The sequence below is a fragment of the Cavia porcellus genome, unplaced genomic scaffold, assembly GCF_034190915.1.
Source record: "Cavia porcellus strain 051 isolate PalLab524CR breed Dunkin Hartley unplaced genomic scaffold, mCavPor4.1 scaffold_2, whole genome shotgun sequence".
In the NCBI taxonomy this organism is placed as follows: domain Eukaryota; kingdom Metazoa; phylum Chordata; class Mammalia; order Rodentia; family Caviidae; genus Cavia; species Cavia porcellus.
The window spans coordinates 77,035,943-77,056,718 of NW_026947485.1; the positions used below are offsets into that span (position 1 = coordinate 77,035,943).

General features: G+C 44.4%; 1 protein-coding gene across 8 annotated transcripts in view; it reads left to right on the forward strand.

Moving 5' to 3' along the window:
• The window catches only part of Sufu (SUFU negative regulator of hedgehog signaling), a 128,828-nt gene that overhangs the window by 76,328 nt on the left and 31,724 nt on the right, over nucleotides 1–20,776 (forward strand). For 6 of the 8 annotated variants that reach the window (XR_010046200.1, XR_010046202.1, XR_010046201.1 and 3 more), the window contains exons 4-8: nucleotides 12,752–12,894; nucleotides 13,491–13,576; nucleotides 13,715–13,787; nucleotides 16,122–16,278; nucleotides 19,152–19,263. Coding sequence is in view for 5 of the 8 variants with exons in the window: in XM_063244605.1 (XP_063100675.1) it covers nucleotides 12,752–12,894; nucleotides 13,491–13,576; nucleotides 13,715–13,787; nucleotides 16,122–16,278; nucleotides 19,152–19,263 (571 nt within the window). In the remaining 3 variants the exon portion in view is untranslated. The remainder of the gene's footprint in view (nucleotides 1–12,751; nucleotides 12,895–13,490; nucleotides 13,577–13,714; nucleotides 13,788–16,121; nucleotides 16,279–19,151; nucleotides 19,264–20,776) is intronic. The other 2 variants (XM_063244606.1, XM_003474972.5) reach the window with 1 other exon arrangement.

The following is a 20,776-nucleotide window of genomic DNA, read 5'->3' on the forward strand; positions in this document are numbered from 1 at the left end:
TCTTTTTCAGAGTGATGATAGAGGTCTTTCATTTCCTCAGGTTAATATCTAAATATTTAGTTTTTTCCTAATTGCTTTTTCAGTGGGATCATTATTATATAGGAATGTTATTGATTCTGTGTGTTTATTTTGTGTCTTGCTACACTGCCGATTTTTGTCATTAATTCTAGGTGTGTTTTGGTGGCGTTTTTGGGCCTTGTAAGTAAGAGATATGTCATCTGCAAATAATGATATTTTTACTTCATTCTTCCCTTAACCCATTGCTTTTCTTTCTCTTGCCTGATTGCTCTGGCTGGTGTTTTGAGACTATATTGAAACAGAGTGGTGATAATGGACATCCTTGTCTTATTCTTATTTTAGGGGGAAGGCTTTCAGTTTCCCTCCACTTAATATGATGATAGCAATACATTGGTCATAAATTAATTTATCCTGTTGAGATAAAAACCTTCTAGCCAGGTATAGTGACACATGTCTGTAATCCCAGCACTTAGGATGCTGAGGCAGGAGGATCAATATGAGTTTGAAGCCAGCCTAGGCTACAGAGTGAATATAAAGCCAACGTAAACTACATAGCAAGACCTTGTCTCAAACATCAGTCAACAACAAAAACCCTTCTATACCTATTTCGTCAGGGTTTTTCTCATGAATGATGTTGGATTTTGTTTAAGTGGTTTTCTGCATCTCTTGAGATGATCATGTAATTTTTGTCCCTGCTTCTGTCTGTGTGACATGACATTTATTGATTTGCATATGTTGTATCATCCTTGCACTCCTGGAATGAAGCCTACTTTGTCATGGTGTATGATCTTTTTGATGATTTGTTGCATTGTTTACAAGTATCTTGTTAAGGATTTTCGCATCTATGTTTATTAGAGAAATTGGCCAGTAGTTCTCCTTTTGGGGCTGGATCCTCATCTGGCTTTGGGATCAGGATAAGGTTTACTTCTAAGAATGAATTTGGAAGTATTCTTTGGCTCAATTTCATTAAAAAGTTTGAAGAGTATTTGTGTTAGGTCTTCCCTGAAGTACTTCTGGAATCCGCTTGTGAATCCATCAGGTCCTGGCCTCTTCTAGTTGGCTTTTTATTTTTAGTGCTTCAGTTTCATTACCTGTTGTTGAATTGTTCAAGGTTAAATCTTCTTGGTTCAGTTTTGGCAATTTATATGTATCTGGGAATGTGAATTTCTTCTGAGTTCTCCAGTTGTTTGGCTTATATATTTATGAAGTATTTGCTAATAATTTTTTATGATTTCACCTTTTCTCATTGCATTAATTTGTGTCTTGGCATTGTTCGTTTCATTGTCTCTTTCAAGGAGACCCTTGTGAATTTTTTGGTCTGTTGCCTTGGTGGTCATGAGTTTCTTTAGATTTTCCTTATTATGTAAGTATCTTCTCCATCAGTTTTGAAAGATAATTGTGTAGAATGTAGTAGCTGTGTTGGAAGTTGTTTTCTTTTAAGAGCTTAAATCACTGCATTCCGTACTCTCCTTACCTGTAAGGGTTTGTGTTGAGGAAGTCTATAGTAATTTAATGGACCTGCCTTTATAGATGATTCCTTGCTTTTCTCTAGCACCCTTTAAGATCCTGCTCTTGTGTTGTATTTCTGGTACTGAAAATATTATGTAACATGGAGTAGTTTTTCTGATCATGGCTATTTTGGGGTTCTATGTGCTTTACTTATCTCTATGTTCAGTTCTTTTTCCATGTCTGGAAAGTGTTTGCTGTTACTGTGTTAACAGGTTTTTATGCTCTTTATACTGTCTTCTGATTTTTTACTAATTTCAGTTAATCCTATATTAATCTTCTTTGAGTCATCTGGGAGCTATTGGATCCATTTTTCATGTTCTCCATACAAAGTCTTGCTTTGAAGTCCAAGCTGGTCTCGAACTCACTATGGAGCCTAGGCTGGCCTATAAATTCCAGCAATCCTCCCGCCTCAGCCTCCTAAATGCTGGGATTACAGGCATTTGCCACCATGCCCAGCTCACTTGTTCATATTGTTATTGTTTTTGTTTTGGGGACAGGGTCTCACTATGTAGTTCACATTGTCCTTATACTCACTATGGAGCCCAGGTTGGCCTTGAATTTGTAGCTATCCTCCTGTCTCTGCTTCCTGAGTGCTGGGATTGTAGGTGTGTGCCAGCACACCCAGCTCCTTGTTGTTTTTAAGGTATCTGGCCTCTAAGTCTGACACTGTCTTCACATGGACCACTTCTGCCACCCATACTTTCCATCAGGATTTTGAACTCCTGGATTTCTGTGTAGACCTTTCTTGTGGACTCCCATTCTCTTCTGTGCTGGACATTTATGTTTTACTTCTCTTCCTTAGCTCCACGGGTTGTTGGTGTCTTCTGACTCACTGATCATTTGTTCGGATTAGGCTCATTATCTGACTAGTTATCTGTTCTTTAAATTCACTACATACCTTTTTGAACTGTTTCACTTCCGTCGCACCCTTTCAGACCCGTCTGCTGTGTAGCTTCTGATTTTTCTCCCCCTCATTGCTCCTTGAACTGCTTTTAGGGGATTTGGGAGTTTAGGGAAGCTTTTTTTCCCCTTGTTTTTCATGTTTCTGGCACATGTGTGCATGTGTGTACGTGTGCATGTGCGTGCGTGCCAGGATTTGCAGATTCTTGGCCCAGTGCCCCCAGTCTCTGGGTGCAAGCTACAGCACTGTTATAACCCCAGGCAGTCCAGATAGTGGCACAGAGAGAAAAGCAGTTGCTGACCACTGCTGTGTCACCTTGGCTGTACGTTGGCACAGCACACTTACAGTTTGGTTGCAACTGTATTGTAGGACAAATTGTGCAACCAGAATCAGGCCAAGAATTAGATTTGTGAACCGAGATGTCAGGGTAGTAGTAAATTCAGCAAGAACAATGACAATAAATTTCAACAGGACATTGATAAATCCTAGGAATCATTCATGAATAGCTCTTAACCAAAACAGAGAGAACTCTGTGTGGATAGTTAGGCTCCTCTTGTGCTGATTTGTGTGGGGCGTTGGTGCAGTGCCAGAGTCTAGATGCACCGCTGGACCAAACGCCTTCTTCAGGACCACCCTCCCTGATCATTTACCCGCTGAGCCTGGCCTCCCACAATGGCACACAGAACTGTACAGAATACAACAGTCCTTCTGAGCTGAGCCTGCACTTCCCCGAGGGTCCCAGGAGACCCGTATTGAGCTGTTACCCTTGCCAAGCCCAACACGCATGGCTGTGTGTTACCGGTTCTGTGAGGGGTTTTAGTCACCAAGCTGAACTCTTCCGGGTACCTGAGTGTTGATCTCCTGTGGGATCAGGTCCATCTGTTGGCTATGGCCTCTGTTGCCCAGTGCTGTGGAGAGCCAGTGTGCTGGGGACAGTACTGAGTTCTAGGTCCCCCAGCTTGGCACAAGGCCCCAGCTATAACCATTTTATGGGTTCAAAGTGGTTGTATCTCTTTGTGGTTTCAATTTGCATTTCCCTAATATCTAATCATGCAAAGCACCTTCTTTATTTACCTATTAGCTTTTTGTATCTATTCTTTAGAGAAATAGCTATTTCAATTCTTCACCCATTTTCTTTGTAATTATTTTTTATCACTGAGCTGTAAGAGCTCTTTATATATATTTTGAGTAAATATACTTTATAGATTATGATGCTTAATAGACACACTATTTGAAAATACTTTCTCCCATTCTGTGGGTTGTCTTTTATTTTACTTACCCCCCCCCCCGCCCCGCCGGTACAGAGATCGAACTCAGGACCGCCTGCTTGCAAGGCTGGTGCTTATGCCGCTGAGCTAAATCCCCAGCCCCCTGTGGGTTGTCTTTTAAAATTATGTTTAAATATACATAACATAAATTTACCATTGCAGACATTTTTGAGTGTAATTAAGTATAGTCATTTACATGCTGTGTAACCATCGCCACTGTTCATCTCCAGCACATTTCTTGTCCTCGCATACTGCAACTCTTCCTTTAGATACCTGCCCCGACACTTCTCCCCTGGGCTCTGGCAGTCACCATCCTAGCGTCTGTCTCTGTGAGTCTGAATGCTGCATATGAGTAGGGTATCAGATATTTCTCCTTTGTGACTTACTCTACTTAACAGTGTCTTCAAGATTCATCTACATTGTAGCATGGGACAGGATGTCCTTTTTCAGTCTGATCATGTCCATTTTAATGTAAATGCTACATTTTTAAAAAGCCATTTGTTGGTGGACATTTGGGGGTTGCTTTCACTTTTTGGCTGTGTTTTGTGTGTGTGTGTGAGCTGAGGATCAAACTCAGGGTCGTGTGCCTGCTAGGCAAGCGCCACACTACTCACCGAGTTCTCTGTGAATATTGGTGTGCAAACATCTGTTCAAGTCTCTGCTTTTAATTTTTTTGTTTGTTTGTTTGTTTGTTTAAACCTAGAAATGGAAGTTCTGGGACATATGGGAGTTCTGTTTTGGAGGAACAGCCGTTTCTTTAGCTGCTGTACTACTTTACATTACTACCAGCAGTACAAAGGGTTCCAGTTTCTCCGCATCCTCACCATACCTGCTACTTTCTGGATTTTGGGTTGATATTTTTTTTTTTTTTTTTTTTTTTTTTTTGAGACAGAGTCTTGCCATGTAGTTCAGGAGGCTGGCTTTGAACTCACTGTGGAGCTGAGACTGGCCGTGGACTCACAGTGACTCCTGCCTCAGATTCCCAAGTACTGAGCTTCCAGGCATGGATCACCATGCCCAGCTTGGATTCACTCTCATTATTGTTTATAGTTGCCATTATTGTTTATAGTTGCCATTGTAGTGAGTGTGAAGTAGTAGTGGTTCTGATTTGTATTTCTTTGGTATTGTTTATAACACAATACATTTAATTTGGATGAAGTCCAATGTATCTATCTTTTGTTGCATGTGTCCTTGGTATTAAATCTAAAAAACATTGCATAAGCCAAGACAGATGATTTGTTTCTATTTTTCCTCTAAGAGTTTTATACTTTTAGCTATTACAGTGAGTCAGTTTTTGTTTATGGTATAAAAAATAAACCCAACCTGAGCATTCTACATGTGGCCGTCCCATCTCAGCACCATTTGCTGAAAAGATTTGTTTTTCCTTCATTAAAGTATGTTGGAGCTGAGTGTGGTGGCGCACACCTGTAATTCCAGCACTCGGGAGGCTGAGGCAGGTGGATCATTGCAAGTTCGAGACCAGCCTGAGCTACAAAGTGAGTTCAAGGCCAACCTGAACTGTATAGTGAGACCCTGTCACAAAAAGAAAAAAAAAAAAGAAAAGAAAACAATTATCTTGGCACCCTTGTCAAAATTAATGGTCATAAATGTTAAGTTTTATTTTTGGATTCTAATTCTATTATATTGATCAAATGTTTCTCCCATATGGACTTGATTACTGTAGCTCTGCAGAAAATTTTAAAATTGGGAGGGCCAGGGCATAAGCTCAGAGCCAGCTCAGTGGCATAAGCGCCTGCCTGGCAAGCATGGAGTCATGAGTTCGATCCCTGGTACCAAAAAAATAAATAAATAAATAAAATAATATTGGGAAAACCAGACTGGAAGTATAGCTCATTATAGAGCCCTTACCTTGCATATATATGCATCTGGATTCTGTACTAGCACTGTAAAAATGTAAAATAATAAGTAGTAAAATGCGAAAGATTAAGTTCTTCAACTTTGTTCCTCTTTTTTTCAAGATTTTTTCCCCTGTGGGTTCTTCTGGGTCTTTTATATTTCCATGTGAATTTTAGAATCACTTTATGGATTTTTGCCCAAAAGGCATCTGCTTTTTTTATGGGATTGTGTTGAATCTGTATATCAGTTTGCTGCATGACAATATGATGGTTTACAATCGATGAACATTGTATGTCTTCCCGTTTATGAAGGTCTTCTCTAATCTTTCAGCAATGTTTTGTGGTTTTCAGAGTACATGTTTTTCACTTACTTTGCTAAGTTTATTCCTCTTTTTTTAATAGCATTTTTTTAAAGAAGGTAAAACAAAACAGAACAAGCAGATCAGAAGAAAACAATGTGATACAGATTTCAAAGCAAGACAACAGGAAATCTATAGTAGCTACCATAATGTCTCTTATTTTCTTCTAAATAGTTGTCTGTACCTTTGCACACAATGAATTTATACAAAATAAAATATTATAAAACTGATCAGAACAGTAATGAAGGCATTATAAGCCTTCAAAATCAGACAATAAAAAAAAATTCACAAAACAAAATCAGACAATAGGAAAATCAACAGTGGTTACCATAATGTCTCTTGTTCTCTTCAAAATAGCTGTCCAGGGGCTGGGGATTTAGCTCAGCGGCATAAGCACCTGCCTTGCAAGCAGGCAGTCGTGAGTTTGATTCCCGGTACCGATAAAAAAAGAAAAAGACAAAAAAAAAAAAAAAATAGCTGTCCATATCTTCATGTATGTTGAAATTAAACAATACAAAATGAACTAAAACCACTCTAAATAAAGAATAAAAGCATTAGGGGCTGGGGGTTTAGCTCAGCGGCATAAGCGCCTGCCTTGCAAGCAGGCAGTCGTGAGTTCAATCCCCGGTACTGATAAAAAAGAAAAAGACAAAAAAAAAGAATAAAAGCATTACTGGATTTCACAGCATGATGATATGGAATCAGCAATGGATACAATAATGTCGCTTTTCTTCAAAGTAGCTGTTCATTTTATCATGCATGCTACAGTTGATTCTCGTAAACTGTTTAGGAAAAGTTGTAGGTGTGTATAAACCTCTGCATGTACACTTACCCTTTTTGTGTTAGAACGAAAAACAAAAACCCAAAACAATGATGATACAGGCCTTCAAAATAAGGTGGTAGACACTTCCGGGAGAACATGGCGGACAGATAACAGCAACTACCAGAGGCTCTCTGAAAGACTCGGCTCAGAAGCCAGGAATGGTGTGGACTAAGGAGATATAAGCAGGTGGAGATATGCTCTGCTGACTCAGGAACGAACTGGGCTGAGAGAAACCAACTAGGAATGCAGTCCTGGTGCTAAAACAGGAACAGAAAAGCCTCGGTGTGGAGGCTGGACCCCACGCCATTGGAAGCCGCGATTTGGGTTTCCCGCCGCGCGGCCGGCGACTGCATCTACAGCAGCTCGGCAAGGCGTGCGGAAGCTCTGAGAGCGGGAGTCTGCGAACGGAGTCGAAAACTGGACGGGCAGGGAGGCGTGCACTGACTTGTGGTGAGGTGAGTAAGAGAAACTGACACTCTACAACAGTTTGACTCCAGTGGAGGACTTTCTGGGCCCCGGCAGTCCTGCGGGAGCAGGGCGCCACACATCCCCCTCTTGGGCGGGATTGGTGAAAAGTGCCTGGCCTGCGTGACGTTGCTGGCGGACCTGGTGGGCTGGCCCAACCCAGATCCCAGAGCCTGACGGTGGCCGGGAGGGGCCACCCCCGCATAGGCTGCCTGATCTGCAACTTCCTGGTGTGCTGTAGTGGGTGGGAACACTTAACCAGAGCAATTTGATCAGGCTGTAGCTGACAGGGAGAGAAGCTGGGTCTCCTATATAAGCTTGAATATATAAGGAACAGAGAATATGGGAAGAGGCAGCAACAAGAAAGGCTCCTCGGCCCCCAATCCTGAGAAACAGGCAATAGCGGACACCGCACCAGTAGACATAAAGCGCCATATAGAGAGCCTCATAGACCAATTCAGGAATGAAGTTATCAACGACCTGAAGCTAGAAGTATGCAGAATAGTTAGAGAAATGCTAAGCACCACCCAAGAAAAAACAGATGGTGGAATGGAAGAACAGAAAAAGAGGGGAGAATTGTTTGATGGAGAAAACAGAGAAAGCATAGAATACGTGAAGCAGGTTCAAAGGGACTACCAAGAAACTAAGAAGTCTATCGAAGACTGGCATAACAGCTTGAAAGAAACTAAGGACAGACTATCTGAACTGGAGGGCAGACTTGTAATATGGGAGAATGAAATGAAAAACTTCTTAAAAATAACAAAGAAACAAACAGCAATAATACAAAGACAAGAAGATGATAAGAGGAGCCATAACTTAAGGATTAAGAACATAAAAGAAGAAGTAGGGACACAAACAAGTGAACTACAAAAGCTACTCACAGAAATAATCCAGGAGAATTTTCCTAATTTAGCAAAAGGTAAAGATACTCAGATGTATGAGGCATACAGGACCCCAGCTATCTACAACCCAAACAGAGCAACACCCAGGCATATAATAATCAAAATTCCAGAAATTCAATACAAGAACAGAATATTAAAAGCTGTCAGAGACAAGAAACAGACCACTTACAAGGGAACACCCATCAGAATTACAGCAGATTTCTCTGCACAAACCATCAAATCACGAAGAGCATGGGGGGAAATAATTCAAGCTTTGAAAGATAATAATCTCCAGCCAAGATTGAGATATCCTGCACAACTGTCCCTGGAAATTGATGGAAAAACAATGTGCTTCCAGGATAAAGAGGAACTGGGAGAGTTTGCGGCCACCAATTCAACTCTACAGAGAGTATTGCAGGATATTCTAAAAAAAGAAAAATACAAAGAACCCAGAAATAGTGGCAGGGAGGCCACAACGAATGGAGCAGAGAACAAAATGAAGAAGACAAACTGACAGCTACTGACAGAAAAAGAGCTCAACAGAAATGAGGCAGAGAAGATTGGATGATAGGAACAGCTATTTTGGAGAAAATGACATCTTAATAGGTAATACTGATTTAGTACCATCTTGTTTTGAAGTCTCATCTAGCTTTTGTTCTTCTGTTTCCAATGGTCTAAATAGGTTGTATCTTATTGGATTTTGTTATGTACAATAGTATAAGCAAAAACCTTTTAAAGACAAGGAGATTATACAGAAACCATTGTTCATTTTCTGTTAGTTGATTCTAAATACTCTATAATGCTGTCATTCTCTTAAATGGTTTTACATTGTTTTGATATACTTAATGCTACAGTATACGAAGTTGTACTCAAGGATTTCAAGGAAAGAGACAATATGGTAACTACTTTTGGGTCGGGATTATCTGGTGGTGAAACACTATTCTGCTTAAATGGTTATGTATTGATCTGCGCTGTTTCGTTGTTATGCCCTCTTTTATCTCAATCTCCACTCCATTATTTACTTTATCTTTATCCTTTTAATTAAAGGAAAAAAAATAGCAGGATATATTATAGTAACCCACTTTGACTTTCCATTACCTCAATTTAAAGCCCTGTATTACTCTCACCATCTGGTTTTTAACTGATGTTCCCCTATTCTGTTTTGCTGGATAGTATCAGGTTCGAAAGTTTAGGCATCAGCTGAGAAGATAATGAGATTCATTATAACGCCCATTCTCGTTGACTTTTATCTACTTTTGAAGACCTACAATGTCTCCAATGTTTTGGTTTTGTCGTTTTTATTCTTTACTGTTTTGTTCAATTGTATTATAACTAACGATATAGGCAATTCTATTAGAGATAGCGGGAGGCATTATGGTAACCATTGTTGATCACCTTGTATCATGTTTTTACATTGTCTATTATGTCCACCCTTTTGACTTGACCGATTCTGTTCTGTTATGTCACATTTGGTTTTACTCTCTTCCATAAAAGTAATAAGAACCATGGGAGCAATGAAACCCAAAATGTGTAATAGTCATGGTACAAAAGAGAGGAAAAGAAAGTGCTCTAAACTATATAATTGCATGTATATTTAAGTGTATAAGATAGAAAATGATATCACAGAGTTTTATTGGATCATTGAACAGAACTGTTTGCAGTATCATTGATGGAATGTCCACTTTATAAGCTTTAATTTTGTGTCTTGAACAATTATTTCTAGGGTGACAATATGTAATCCATTAACTAGTGATTTCCTACTGTTCATTTTTTTTCTGTAAATCTGTATAACTTGTACCCTTTCTCTGCTTTTTTTTCTTTTCTCCTTAAATAAAATAAAAAAAAGATAAAAAAAAAAAAAGGCTAAACTCAAAATAAGGTGGTAGCATAACTAGGATTGTTATTTTACATAGTGAGCTTCAAGAATTCCTCAAATCACCAGACACAACATGCAAAATTGTTCCAGTCCTATGAATGTTAATTGTTTTGTTCCAATTGTTAAGTTTATTCCTAAACATTATATTCTTTTGATACTGTTGTGAAGAAATTTTCTTTTTTAATTTTCATTTATTTTTATTATTTTTTAGTTTTTTAAAATTTTTTGAAGGTAGTAGAAATACAACAGAACAAAGCCAATCGAGACAATGTGGTGAAATTGGTACAGAACTTCAGAGCAGGTTACCATGATAACAGTAATAGGTACCAGAGTATATCTCGTTATCTTCACAATAGTCCATTCAATCAGGTATAGCGAAATCAAACCAAAGACAGAACTTTATAAAACCAATCAAAAGAGACTATTGGATAGGGTAAAACAATTAATCATAATGAAACAAAACCATGAAAACAACATTTGCTTTCAAACAGGAGATAGAAGGAGATCCCCCATATTTGCTATGTTGCATACACTCATCCTCCCAAGAGATGCTCAGACCTCTGCCCCTATTTCCCCGGGGAAGGTAAGGTAATGTTTGATTCCTGGCCCATGCACTGTAGGCTCACAGGACGCTGACTGGATCTCCTGGCTCATGGCGGAGAGAGGCGCTTACTAAGAGGGGAGTGAATTGCTTCTTTGTACAGCTGTATGGGTTCTAGCATGGCCGTGGCCGGATCTCAGGGCTGCTGACGGGGTCTCCTCCTTTTAAGTTTTAATCCCATTTCATAGCTTGAGGGTCTCCTAGAGTCTTTCCTATACAGGCTATAGCTTGTACAAGTCACAGAAAACAGCCATCCAGCTGGGGTCCACACTGTAATGTGCTAGGGGCAAGCACTTTGGTCCTGTGACACTGGAAGAGCCCTCCCAAAGAAATTTTCTTAATTTCACTTTCAGAGTCTTTGTTGTTAATATATAGAAAAACCAATAATTTTTGCATATAGATCTTGTACCCTGCAACCTCTCTAACCTTGTTTACTGGTTCTAATTTGTATTGCACTATTTGAAGATCATGTCATCCATGAACGGATGTAGTTTTAGCTCCTCCTTTCCAGTCTGGATGTCTTGACTTCCATTTTCTTTTCTAATTGTCCTGACTAAAATTCTAATGCAGGTTGACTAGAAGTAGTGAGACTAGACTTCTCTATCTTGTTCCAGATCATAGAGGAAATAATTCAGTCATTCACCACCCTGTACCATGGTAGCTGTGGAACATGTGTTGATGCCCTCCACCAGGTTGAGAAAGTTCCATCTATTCCCAGCAGAGTGTTTTTATCATTAAAAGGTGTTACAGTTTGTCAAATATCTTTTCTCTGTCTACTGAGATGATTGTTGATATTTTTTAAACGTTTACTCGGTTGATATATTGAAAAACAATTTTTTTTCAGTGCTTGGGATTGTCTTCACACTGAGCTATGTACGCCCACTCCCTCTTTTTTATTTTTGATTTTGAGACAGGGTCTAAGTCTTCAAGTTGCCCCGGCTGGCTCAAACTTGTAATCCTCCTGTATAAAGTATTGGAATTACAGGCCTGTGCCATCATGCCTAGCTTGATTTGTTGTTGTTGTTGTCCTTTTTGTTTTTTGAGATAGGGTCTTGCTGTGTAGGAGCTGGCCTAATTGCTGCCTCTGGCTCACAGGCTTGATTTTCTTATGTTAAACCAACCATACACTTCTGAGATAAATCCACATGATCATTGTTTTTGTTGATGCTATTTTTTATCAGTATATGTTTATAATATACTTATATCTCAATCATTTGTATTCCCTTGGTCATGGTATATAACACTCTTTATAAGTTGTTGCGGTCAGCTTGCTATATTTTATTGAGGATTTTTGTTTCTATATGCATAAAGAATATTGGTCAATGATTTTTTTTTTTTTTTTTTTTTTTTTTTTGTCTTTTTGAGACAGTCTTGCTATGCAGTTCAGGCTGGCCTTGAGCTTACTTTGTAGCCCAGGCTGGTCTCAAACTCACAACGATCCTCCTGCCTCAATCTCCCAAGTGCTAGGATTTACAGGCATGAGTCACCACGTCTGGCGGTCAGTGGTTTATTTTTTGGTTTTATCTTTATAATTCTTTGGTTTTGATATCAGAGTAATATTGGCTTCATAGAATGAACGTTTTTTCCTTTTATTTTTTATTTTAGTTTTAGTTTTTGAGACAGGGTCTTGATATGTACTTCAGGCTGACCTTGAACTTACTGCGTAGCCTAGGATGGCCTCGAGTTCACAGTAATCCTCCTGCTTCTTGCTCACTGGCTGCTAAACGTGTGTGCTTGGCTCCCCAGGATGAGAGCCAGAGGTGTATAGGCACGGTGGGGTCCCCTGTGCTTATTGCTGCCTTAAACAGTTTCCTACAGTGCCAGGTGTGTGTACAGTACAGCAGCAAGGCTGGGCGGTGGCTGTGCCCCCAGAGAGACTGCCACACTCCCTCTCACATACCCCACTGAGGTACTGAGGACACCATGTAGACATGCAGAGAGTGAGGTATTGGGGCATCTCTGGGAAGCCTCTGCTCTCCACCATTGCAGGCCAGCAGAGGGGGTTACTTAGCTTAGTAAGTAAGTAAGCCTGGCCCCCATCAGCCCCTGGGGCCAGGCTGTCCTGGTCCACAAGCTCCTCGATTCTGCCTGGAGAGAGCGCTGTTATTTTCCTCAGGGGCTTCGCCCAGACCAGGCACCTCCTGGTCCAGGCTCCTGAAGCCCCAGATATTGAGCATCCCCCGTCTCTCCACAGAGAACACCTTCTGCAGTGGGGACCACGTGTCCTGGCACAGCCCTCTGGATAACAGTGAGTCCAGAATCCAGCACATGCTGCTGACAGAGGACCCGCAGCTGCAGCCTGTGCAGACGCCCTTCGGGGTGGTCACCTTCCTTCAGGTGAGGAGCAGGTACAGGCAGGAGGTGTGAAGGGAGTGGCTGCCGCTGCAGTGGGCTTTTCCAGACTCTGATAATCTGTCAGGTGGCTCATCAGGTTTTGGGTAGGGGAAGGGCAGTTGGGGTGGAGGGAAGGGCTGTGGTTTTGCGGGAGTAACAGAGGGAATTTCGGAGCTGAAGATCTGGTGGGCTGCAGGCACAGGACTTCCCAGAGGAAGCCAGCTCCAGGCCGACCTCCCACGTCAGCACTCGCTTTTGGGTATGATGAGGTCTGTAGAAAGGTTTGCCTATATCTATGAGGCCGCCTCCCTGACCCTGCCTTGCTGCTCAGTACCAGGTCTGAGTTGGCACAGGCCTTCATTTTCTCTTCTGTCACTGGGAGCTGGGCCTTGCTTTAGCCAGACGCCTGACCCATCAAGGCAAGAGTGAGAGTGTGGCCTCAGTGGGTCTTCCTTGCCGGAAGTCCTCCCTCCTCAGGGCATCCTCCCTGTGCACACAGCACTGCAGGCACGCAGAGGGGCTGTGGGTGAAGCTGGGTGGCTGACCTTTGAGGATGGGGGCTGACCAGTAACACAGTGGAATCTTGTTCCGGACTTCAGATTGTTGGCGTCTGTACAGAGGAGCTGCACTCAGCTCAGCAGTGGAACGGGCAAGGAATCCTGGAGCTGCTTCGGACAGTGCCCGTGTGAGTGCATGCCCCCATCAGCCCCCGGGGCCAGGCTGTCCTGGTCTGGGGTAAGGGTCCTTCTGCACCATAACTCAGGGAGGCTGGCATCCGTGCTACAGAACCTGACACTGTTGCTTTCCCTTTCCTCATTCACAGCGCTGGCGGCCCCTGGCTCATAACTGACATGCGGAGAGGAGAGACCATATTTGAGATCGATCCACACCTGCAAGTATGTCTTGAGTGAGGAGAACTTACTAGTACTCTGCTTCTAGGCTTCTTCCAAATAGCACTGGCTTTCATCCTGAGAAAAAGGAGCGGCTCTGTGTGGGAATGAGAAGTACAGCCTGACTTGGAGCCTGCCCCTGACCACTGCAGGGCACCTGAGGGAGCAGGGATTTCAGCCCCAAAAAGGCAGAGTCTGTTCTATGTAAATTATGTATCGACTTTAAAAATTAGAATAACCCGCAGCAAAAGAAAATACGCGCAGTGGATGTTGCTTTCTTGCTGAAGATTTATTCCCCTACTTTCCCTTCTTAAGAGAACAGAGTTTCTTTTGAAGAGCTGTTGTACGGAGAGTGGCCCAGGTAATACGGGCCCCTTGGCCTCGCTGCAGTGTGCATGCTGGTTGGTCCAAGAATTCCATCACCTTTCCTGACACGTTCGTCTTTAGACACCTCAGCCTGCTGCTGCCCCTCGCATGGCCAGCTGCAATGTCAGTGCAGCTTTGGAGTTTTAGAGGAAATGCTTCTTTGGCATACAGGCGAACTTTGAAAACCCTAAGAGCATCACTTCCTGTCCTGTGGGCAACTGGGAACAGGAGCAGCAGGGAGCTGGCTCCTTCTACCTGCACCACACAAACTGCAAGTCATAAACCAGGAGCCATGATGGCAGTGTTTGCCCTGAGCTCTTGCTCTGCAGCCACAGAGGGATCTGGCATGAGCACTGTGGGCCACTGTCGTAAGTGCCAGGTACTCAGAGTGAACCTGGTCCTTAAACTGGTAGGGTAGGCAAACCACCCTTTGTCTGAAGACCAGTTCTCATCTAAAGTCCCCAACCTCCCTTACACCAGCCACCAAGGACTAGCAGACCATGGGAGAAAGTGCAGCTGACTCTCCTGTGCCCCTAGTGCACCAAGTTCAAACTTCTCTGTATTTGTGTGGGTCTTTCTGGGTCTGCTCACCATCAGTTCATTTGAGAGTTGTCTTGTTTCTCTGATTTAAGCTTTACCCCTGGGTAGGGTATGGCAGTGTACATTGTAATTCCAGCATTTGGGAAGCTGGGGCAGAAGGATCACTGCTAGTTTGAGATCAGCCTAGATTATACAGTGAGACCCTTTCTCAAACAAATAAAATCACTTTAAGCTCTACTACTAACCAGCTGTGTGCTTAAGCTCCTAACTTCTCTGTCTTAACTCTTTCTTTTTACTTATAAAATAAGTGGACCAGACTTTTAAAAGCCAAGAAGTGTCTGTCAACAGTTCTTCACCTAAGGGAGGGCTTCAGGGCAGCCAGTGTAGAGAGAGGAACTCAGGTTCTCCCCTGGGCAAACCAGGGCCTGCATGCCCTGCTCAGAACCCCAAGCTCCTCGATTCTGTTGGTAGCACAGAAGGGAGAAACCACCTGTGACTGGTCCAAAGGAATAAGGTCAGTGCCTGGGTTTCCCCTATAGGCTCTCTGGCCAGTTTAGTGCTTATGGATCCCTGGGAGTAAGGCGGGACAGGGAACTGTAGGCTGTCACAGGAGGTTTATTTGGCCATGTGGCTGTTTACAGGCCTGGTTACTGGAGCCTTCCAGATGACCTTTGATTCAAAGCCCAGCGTTACAGAACAGTGTTTTGCCAGAAAACCTGGAGATGTTTTGAGTACAGTTCTTCCTTGAGGCTGTTTGGAGAGGTTTGAACCCCACAGTGCCAAGGCCTGCACAAAGACAGGGCTTGGGGTGGGAGGTCTGCCGATGATCACTGTCCTTTAGGCCCAGTTAGGCCGAAAGAAAAAGCTACTGAATCCAGAACCCTTCACAGACCAGTTAGCTGGCAGCTAGGGGCGGGGCAGGATGGGGCAGCCCTCTGCTCCTGGGTGACCACCCCCCTCTAGCTGTTCGAAGAGGCAACTGTACTGTGGCTCTCCCCAGGTTCATCCCGTAGCAGCACTGGGGTGGGGTAGGGGCTTCCTGCAGGATCAGAGTGGACAGCAAGGATTGTTCTTTCCTCAAGGAAGCACATCCTGTCACTGCTCTGTCAGCTCCATGGGCCAGCATGGGACAGGCAGGGTAAGGGTTGGGAAAGAGGTATGAAGGCCACCATGCTGGAAGGTGGATGGAAAGAAGCTTCCCTAGACTCTTCATTCTCCTGGCTTTCCCCGATCCTGGTTCTTTGGAGGAGTCCAGTGGCTGGCAGAATCCATCATGCGTGTAACCAGGGCTCCAAGTCCCTGCTCTTGCAGCAGCTGTCCATGCTTGGCACCTGCAAGGGCTCAGTACATGCTAAGGGCGGTAGCTGGAAGGGTGCTGGTAACCGTGGGCCACCAGTTCTCTGAAGGAACTCTGGCTGTTTGATTCTTTTCAAGCAGGAAAGAGTTGACAAAGGCATCGAGACTGATGGCTCCAACCTAAGTGGTGTCAGTGCCAAGTGTGCCTGGGATGACCTAAGCCGGCCCCCTGAAGATGACGAGGACAGCCGGAGCATCTGCATCGGCACACAGCCCCGGCGGCTGTCTGGCAAAGGTAGCAGCTGACACCGTGCCTTCCCTTTTCCTTCTCAGTCTCATCCTAGAAGCCTCACTGACAGCCCTTACAGTGGTTTATTTCCTGGCCTGATTTAAGCAGCAACCAAAGTCTTGAGGCAAAGGGAAATAAAAGGAGGTTTGGGGCTCTTTTCTAGCTTGTTTTCCATATGTATTTCAAATACATCACCAACAGGGACATTGTGTTTTCACTTTGCCCTTTTGATCTGAGGTCATAGAGGTAAGTGAAACCGTAAAGCAGTTAACAGGAAAAGTCCACAATCTACTCAAGAGCAAGAAAAAATGTTGGCCACCCACAGAATTGACACAGGGCCCAGCTCTGGCCTTCAGGCCAAGCCAGAACCAAGATCTCTGTCCTGTAGCCCTTCCAGGGCTTTAGTGAGGGAAGCCTGAGTATGAAGCCAGCTTGCATGTGGTTCATGCCGCTGTCCTAAAGATGCAGTGTAAGGGCTGTGACAGCATCCCAGCACCTCTGCCTTCTGGACGAGGTTGGAGGGTAGGAGGATGTGTCTGTCTTGTTGGGAGCTCCCATGCTTGATCTTGGTCTCTGTGGGTTTCAGCAAAGGATGTCCCTAACCAGCTCCAAAGGAAGAAACCCATTTACATGCCATATGTTCGCAGCTTGTCTGTCTATTTCCCTTCTCAGTTCCTCCGTCCTTGTTTACTGAAGAGCAAGATTTCTCCCACCTTACATAAAATATCTGTGTGAACATTCTTTCTTTCTTTCTTCCTTCCTTCCTTCCTTCCTTCCTTCCTTTATTCCTTTCTTTCTTTTGATATTAGAGGTAGAACCCAGGGCCTTGTGCGGGTTGGACATATATTCTACTGCTGGCTACACCTTTGGGTGTGGGAAGACTCATAAAAGGATTTCTCTTTTTAAAAATGATAATTTAAACCTCTAGTACAAAGGTTTAACTCGTTCCTTTCTTTTCTGCTGTTTTTTCCTTTTCTTTCTTTCTTTCTTTCTTTCTTTCTTTTTTTTTTTTTTTTTTTCTTTCATTTGGAGACAGGGTTTTTCTTTGTAGTTCAGGCTGGCCTTGAACTCACTATGTAGCCTGGACTGCCCTTGAACCTGCCACAGTCCTCCTGCCTCAGTCTCCCAAGTGCTGGGGATTCAAGAATGGGCCACCACACTAGGGTCCTGCTTGTTCAGACAGTGTACCAAGTATGCAGGATGTTCAGAGAGAAGGCATACAATTATTACAGTTGTACAGGTATTAAAATCACTTACCACAGAGTGCCACAATGGAGCACTTGTCTAGCCTACTTGAGGTCCTAGGTTTGATTCCAGCACTGCCCCTACAAAAGAATCATTTGGTTACTTTGGACAAAAGAGGCAATTTAAGAAGTGATTCACAATTTTAATCTTTATTGGCTATTTAAAAAAATTACAACTATAAGCATACAGTTGAAAAATTACAATTATAGGCATATGGTGGCATATGCCTATAATCCCAGTACTTTGGGAAACTGAAGCAGGAGGATTACAAGGTGAGTCCAGCCTGGGCTACATAATGACTTAGTAAGATCCTGTCTCAAAAATTTAAAAAGGGAAGGGATATAACTCAGTGCTAGGATCCTAAGTTCAATCCCCAGTACCAGGGGAAAATTGTTTGATTAAAAAATAAAAATTAGGGGCTGGGGATTTAGCTCAGCGGCATAAGCACCTGCCTCACAAGCTCAAGGTTGTGAGTTTGATCCCCGGTACCAGAAAAAATAAAAATTAGGGTTGTGGTGTAGCTCAGTGGCAGAGCACCTGCCTTGAAAGCAGGAGGCCCTGAATTCGATTTCCAGTACATAAGAAAAATAGCCAAGTGTAGTGGCAGAAGCCTATAATCCCAGAACGCAGGTGGCTTTGACGTAGGCTTGCTGGGAGTTTGAGGCCAGTCTAGGCTACAGAGCGAGTTCAAGGCCAGCCTAAACTGTGCAGTAACACCCTGTCTCAAAAACAAAACAGCAGCTGGGGGTTTATTTAGTTCAGTGGCATAAGTGCGGGCACGTCAAGCACAAGGTCATTTGTTGGATCCCTGATACCAAAAAAACCAAAACTAACTAAAAATAAATAAATAGTATAAATTATAGTGGTGCCCCATGCCCTCGTAACAAGTCAGCAGGAAAGTTAGCAATTCTGTTTTCCCACTTTAGGCCTACCCTTGGAATAACAGGTGTTCATCTCCTCCTTCATATGTGTTTACGGTGTGCCGAGGGAGATGTTAGCTCATATTCTCTATACAGGGAAAGAGACTAGTAAACTTCCGTCCAAAGACCTTGGAACACCCCTTAGAGAGATAATCCCACCTGGCAGCTGCTGTCTTGCCTGGCAGTCCTCACTGTCTCCTTGGAATTGGAGTTCCTGGTGTAGAGCAAGGTGGAGAGGTGACCTCAGGTAGCCACTGCCCCAAGCCTCAGGAAAGGGCAGCGGGACAGACACCAGAGAGCCCGTGTGTCCCTACAGAGCCCGTGTGTCGCAGGGCACTTGAAGCCCTTGTAGCACCCATTTCAACAGGCAGAATGTCTGGTGGCCTGGGTAGTGGCAGAGGCCTTGGTAGACAGGCAGTGTCTGGGACCGAGGCCTGAGTCGCAGGAAGGAAAGGACAGTGGCAAGGTCCTTCTGAGGTCTAGGGGCTACCACCTGATTCCTGCAAGACTGATGCAGACCCACAGCTGCTTTTCGAGAGCGTGGAGCCCCATCCTGTCTAGTCATATCTGCACTTGCTCAGCTGTCCTGTTTGGATGCCTGGACTGGCCGGCATGGTAGCCTTTCCCCAATAGCCTGCTGAACTAGGTTCAAGAAAGGTTGGGAATGACTGGGAGCCTACAGGGGCATTGGGCGACTTAGTGATGTCATTGCAGACACAGAGCAGATCCGGGAGACCCTGAGGAGAGGACTTGAAATCAACAGCAAACCTGTTCTTCCACCAATCAACCCTCAGCGGCAGAATGGCCTCACCCACGACCGGACTCCGTAAGTTCCCCAGTGTCCCAGGGCAGGGTTGAGAGGACATGTTTGTCCTGAGGGACTGCTCCTGTGAATTGCATGGTAGAACAATGCTTGTGGCCCTTTCCAAGTGAGCCAGGGTCTCCTCTTGGTTTAAAGGCAGGCATGCCCCATGGTTGGGAGCTTGCAGATCTTGAGCTGTAGGCAAGGGCCTCAAAGGGGACCCAGTGGAGCAGGAACTTAAACAGCAGTAAATATTTATGTGGCCTGTGTGAACAGACAGGAGGCCAGGTTGGGGCAAAATCTGACTTGGGGCCTCCTAGCCTTGTGGGACCCATTGTGCTGAGCATGGTTCCCCTCTTATCTTGGCCTCAGCCAGAGTTGCCCTTCCTTCCTTCCTGGAGCCTGGTCTCCGGTTGATAGCTGCAACTCCAGGGACCTCCCTGTCTGGCCACCCCCATACTGGACGCCTGCTGCTGAGGGCATTCTTCCTGCCAGCCCTCACCGGGGCCAGGGAAGGAAAGAAAAGTCCTCTGCAGGCCTTTGCTGCCTGTCCAGGGATCTTTACAGTCTTTGGAAGAAACTGTAGCCACTCCAGAAGTCAGATGCACTTCCTGGAAGCCTCTCTTCCTCTGTTAGGGAGCAAGTGGTGGGCCGGGCTGGAGTTGACCCCCTTCTGCCCCGACTCCCAGGGCAGCTCTAGGGAATGGCTGCTGGCAGAGGATGCCTGGGAGCTGGCAGCTCAGAGCAGGAGTCTTGCCTGCCAGGAAGGAAACCGCTGTGCCTTGGGCTAAAAGGAAGGCCAACTAATCCTGCAAGATGAGGGTGATCTACCCATTTTCTAAGAAGTCTTTATTGCACACTTATGTGTGGCAAGATCAAGGCCCAGGGGGCCATTTGGGATGCATAGGCCTGTCCTTTCAGGGCGCATGAATGAAACTGAACTGTTAGTGGCAGAAGCTGGCTGTAGGCTCAGTTTGCTGGAGATGGCTACTACTTATCGTCTAATTCTGGTTGCTGATCCACGGTCCCCAGAAATGGCAGTGATGTAGCACAGTACAGGAAGGAAGACACAATCCTGAGTAGTTCAGAAGGCTGTCTATGAGAAGGAGGACTATGAGATGTGTTGTAGAAGCATAGCAAGCAAGAACGGCTGCTGTGAGGCTGGAATGGGGAGGCCTGGCTGGCGAAGTTTGAGGCTGCCACTCAAGAGCAGGCTGAGGAGCCGGGAGAGCTACTTCGTCTGGCTCCCCTGGCTCCCCTGGCTCCTCTGCCTTCCAGAAGTAGGGAAGTTGACTCTGGTAGAGCCTGCAGAGGCCTCCACTTCCCTTGTTCCTGCCCCAGAGCGGCTTCCAGCTGTGGCCAGCGGGCCTCTCCAGCCAGCTGCCCTGAAGTAGCTGGCTTGAGGCACCAGGATCTCCTCCTGGAAGCAGCAGATGGCCAAGCGAGGTCATGGGACACTGGGAATCTTTCCTGCTGAAGTCCCAGGGATCCACTTCTGCCTGGGCCCTGAGCTTGGCTCTCACTCAGCTTCCTTGGC